General features: G+C 51.4%; 1 protein-coding gene across 1 annotated transcript in view; it reads right to left on the bottom strand.

Annotated features, from left to right (window-relative positions):
- INSC (INSC spindle orientation adaptor protein) overlaps positions 1-2,828 on the bottom strand; it is a 149,943-nt gene extending 147,115 nt beyond the window's left edge. The window contains exon 1 of the mRNA XM_004369674.1: positions 2,687-2,828. Coding sequence (XP_004369731.1) covers positions 2,687-2,782 — 96 coding nt within the window. The 5' untranslated portion in view covers positions 2,783-2,828. The remainder of the gene's footprint in view (positions 1-2,686) is intronic.
- Between the last annotated feature and the right edge of the window lie 1,201 nt (positions 2,829-4,029).

The following is a 4,029-nucleotide window of genomic DNA, read 5'->3' as shown; positions in this document are numbered from 1 at the left end:
CTCTGTGTTCTCACCCTGCTCAAAGAAACCAAAGCCACATGACCCACAGAGAAGACACCCCAGCTGGGGACACGTCAGTTCACCCCAGAAGGTCAGAGTTCAGATAACACTCCTTATCCCCCAGCTTCTGCCTTCACTGGCTCACTCTCACACATCCATCCAGCCACACATTAACTCACCCCACGTGGAAGCCTTCCTACCACAGACACTAATGCACCTCTGCACACCCAGACACCTTCCACACAGGGGCAGCACATGCCACACAGACACACATGCCACCTGTGGGCCTACTCCACCCCCACTGACCTTCCCCACCTATGCACAGGTCCCTACACACACTCACATCCTCAGACACATGCTAGAAAATTCCACATGCTGACATACCTGCCCAGACAACTCCCTCCCACTGTCACACCCCCCCCCACTCACAAGCACTCACACTGACACATTTACACCTATTATCTAAATAGTCACAAACATGCTCTGTCCCCCTCTAGGCTGGCGGATCCAGCATTGGCCTCCGAATCCAACCAGTAGAGCGTGTCTACTTACTCTGACCGTGAGAGCCAGTGAGAGTGCGTGCAAGCAGGGCGCAGGGCGCAGCTGGAGCTCCAGAGGCCGTGAGCAAAGTGGCCCCGCTCTGGCGGAGGCCTGGGGGCCGCCCGCTGCCCCCCGCCCCCACCCCGCTCCCCGCTCCGGCCCGCCCTCTCAGCTGCTCCCAGACGGCTGCAAGCTCTGAAGGACCTTCAACAACAGTGTGCTTTCAGCCAAGCCTCTGTCCCGCGTCAGGCACCACTGCTGAGTTTCAGCTGGGCCTCGCTGGCTATTTTGGTGCCCCTGGCAGTGGAAACATCGCTCTCGCCTCTGTGGGGAGCGCAGGAATGGGGACGCGGTCAGGCCTAATTAGAGACCTGGCTCACCCCCGGGGTAATAACTCCTGGAGCCGCGGAGCCGTCCTGGCCGGGGCGCCCACATGTGCCCCGCATGCCAACATCTGGAGAGGGAAAGGGAATGTGCGGCGATCGTTTCCCTTGGCGCTGAAACAAAACCGGGAGGGATTTGGGGTCAGTTCACATGTTCTGCGAAGGGAGCCGCCTCACTTTGAGCAGCCCCCAAGTGCCTGGAATGCGATTTGGTTTACTCACCACAGGTGCTTCCCTTGGAAACTAAGTCACCCACATAAGTCATCCTCCAGATCATGGACCTGCCAAAAATTAGGAGGTGGGGACGTTGCAGAAAGTACTTCTAATTTGGGGCACATCAAATTCCCACCTCTGGATTTCTTTGTGTCAGATGGTGTAAGCCTAGAGAAGAAGCTTGATTCACAAACTCAAAAACTCAGAAATGTTGCATTCTTGAGCTGGAAGGAAGCTGCAAGGTCATTCTATCCAACTCCCTCCACCCTGCCATGAATCCTGTGGGCCTGGAAGGCCTCCACCTATTCTTAGGGATCGCCAAGAAAAAAGGCAGCCTCTCTCCATCGCCCTTGGCCCTTGTTCCAAAGCATAAAGCGCCACCCTCCCCACCTCGCCACCCAATCCTTCTCAGGCAAACTAAGTCAATTTACTTGCACTATGTGTTCAGGAGAGTCCCTGCATAAGTTAAGCACTCAGCTGCTAACAGAAAGGTTGGATGTTCGAGGCCACTCAGACGTGCCTCAGAGAAAGTCTTGGCGATCTGCTTCCAAAAAATCAGCCATTGAAAACCCTATGAAGCTTAGCTGTACTATGACACACATGGGGCTGCCATAAGTCAGAATCGACTCAATGGGCGACTGGTAAATATACTCAGGGGAAGGGAGACCAGTTCTATCTCCATATCATAGTGACCATTCCAACCTCCCACCTCGATCTTCTCTTCTTTGATGCTAAAAATCCCTGTTCCCTTTTTCAGGCCTTTTCTGAAACTGTCTGTTGCTCACTGGCCCTGGACAAAGCAGCCCCTGGCATTAACTCAGACCCCACCTCAGCTCGCTGGGTGCCTGGACCTGTGGGTGGCCCAGGTCTCTTCCCTTAGACCAGCCAGCTTGACCCCAGGCTCCATCCAAACAGCCTGATTCTACTGTCCAGTCCCTTGAGAGGTGCTTCAGTTCCTGTCTCAGCTAGAGTTGTCTGAGGATCTGGGATGGGCTTGGGGCCTCCAGTCAGCCACCTGTCTGGGCATTAACCCAATGGCTGCAGCTTTCTTCAAATGGGCAGAGTTTGTGGAATCTTCTCTTAATCTGTTTTGGAAGGTCAGGTGGTATAATAAAAACAGTTAGGGCTTTGTCATCAGAAGAGACCTGGCTTTGCATCCTGCCTCTACTCCTTCCTAGCTGTGTATCCTTGGACAAGTCGCTTAACCTCCCTGAACCTCAGTTTTCACATATGTACAATGGGACTCATAATAACCTCTGCCTGGCTCACAAGGTCTTTGAAAGTATGAAATGAGGTCAGAGATATACAACTGCCTGGAAAGCTAAGATGATCTTTTTTTTTTTTTTTAATAGACTAGAAGTAGAACAAGGCTTAGATCACAGACAAGATAAATGTTAGCAAAAAGCCTCAGAGATCTTTTATTTTCAGGTCCAAACTCTGTGCCTGGGTTTCAGGGCAAGGTAGGAACAGACTTGGTTTGCTAGATGTTCCCTTGGGGAGGTCAATATGAATGCCCCCCACCCTCCACTCCCCAACACACAGATACATACAGCACAGCCCAGTCTCCTGGGCTCCTGTCGACCCCATAGGCCACAGCCACCTGGAGCTTTGCTGGCTGCCTCTCCATTTCCAGGGGGGCGCCGCATTCCTCCAGTCAGCTTGGTCGTCGCAGCACCTCCAAAGCTCCCTACCAAGGCCCCTGAGAACAGCTCCTCTCCTCCTGCCCATTCTTCTGGGCCATGGCCTCGGGAAGGCCTGTGACTTAAAGCAAAGCTGGCAGAGGCCTTCTCCCAGGCAGTTCAGGACTGAGGACGCCCAAGGGACGTCAGAGTTGGATCATCCTCCCCACAGCCCCCTCCTCTCTGTCTGTCTGGCTTCCCAGTGCAGTCCTGCTTAATTCTTAATGGAAATTCCATCCCCAGCACTGGCCCTAGCTGGCTCAGGGAGTGTCTGCTTGAGCCAACAACAAACTCCACCCTGAGAGAGGGTGACTGCCTGGCCGTATAAACCTACACACACACAAAGGAGTAGGGAGACATGCACAGGAACATTCACAAACCCAGAGAGTCTCAACCAGACGCATCCATACACTGTAAGATAATAAGCACTATAATGATTGACATTTATGGCCCAGTACTGAGTACTTTAGGAGTCCCTAGGTGGCACGAACTCTTGAGTGCTCAACTACTAGCAGAAAGGTTGGCAGTTTGAATCCACCCAAAGGTGCCTCAGAAGACAGGCCTGGCGATCCATTTCAAGGTCACAGCCTTGCAAACCCTATGGAGCAGTTCTGCTCTGCACACATGCAGTTGCCATGAGTTGGAATCGACTCCACAGCAACTAACAATAACAACAAGAAAGCGCTTTACAGGCATCAACTTCTTTAATCCTCGTAACAACACGAGGTTCTGGTATTAGCCTCATTTTACATGTGAGGAAACAGAGGCACAGGGAAATTAAGTAATTTACACAAGGCATTTAGCAATAATAGCTTAACACATGCACACCAAAACTGGGCCTTATATGCATTGTTTCATTTTGTCACCATAGTAACCATTTTTTTTTTTTTTTTTGGTGGATGTTTCTATTGTTCACATTATACAGACAAGGAAAATGGATGCTCTGATGTTTTAACTCACTTGCCCATGGCCTCACAGCTGATAAGTTGAAGGGAGACTCTACTGAGATATGCACAAGAACCCTCACAGAAGTGCAGGGAGACATATAGGTAAAGAGACACATGTACACACTCAGGGACACAACCACAAATAGTTTATTCTACCTAAACCAAAGCCCCCCTACACGTCTCTCCATTTGTCCTAATATAGGGGCTTGCGTGTTGCTGTGATGCTGGAAGCTATGCCACTGGTATTCAAACACCACCAGAGTCACC

The sequence above is a fragment of the Trichechus manatus genome, unplaced genomic scaffold, assembly GCF_000243295.1.
Source record: "Trichechus manatus latirostris isolate Lorelei unplaced genomic scaffold, TriManLat1.0 scaffold00006, whole genome shotgun sequence".
NCBI classification, from domain to species: Eukaryota; Metazoa; Chordata; class Mammalia; order Sirenia; family Trichechidae; genus Trichechus; species Trichechus manatus.
Note: the sequence above shows the minus strand (reverse complement) of the source record. Positions and strands in the feature narration are given on the sequence as shown.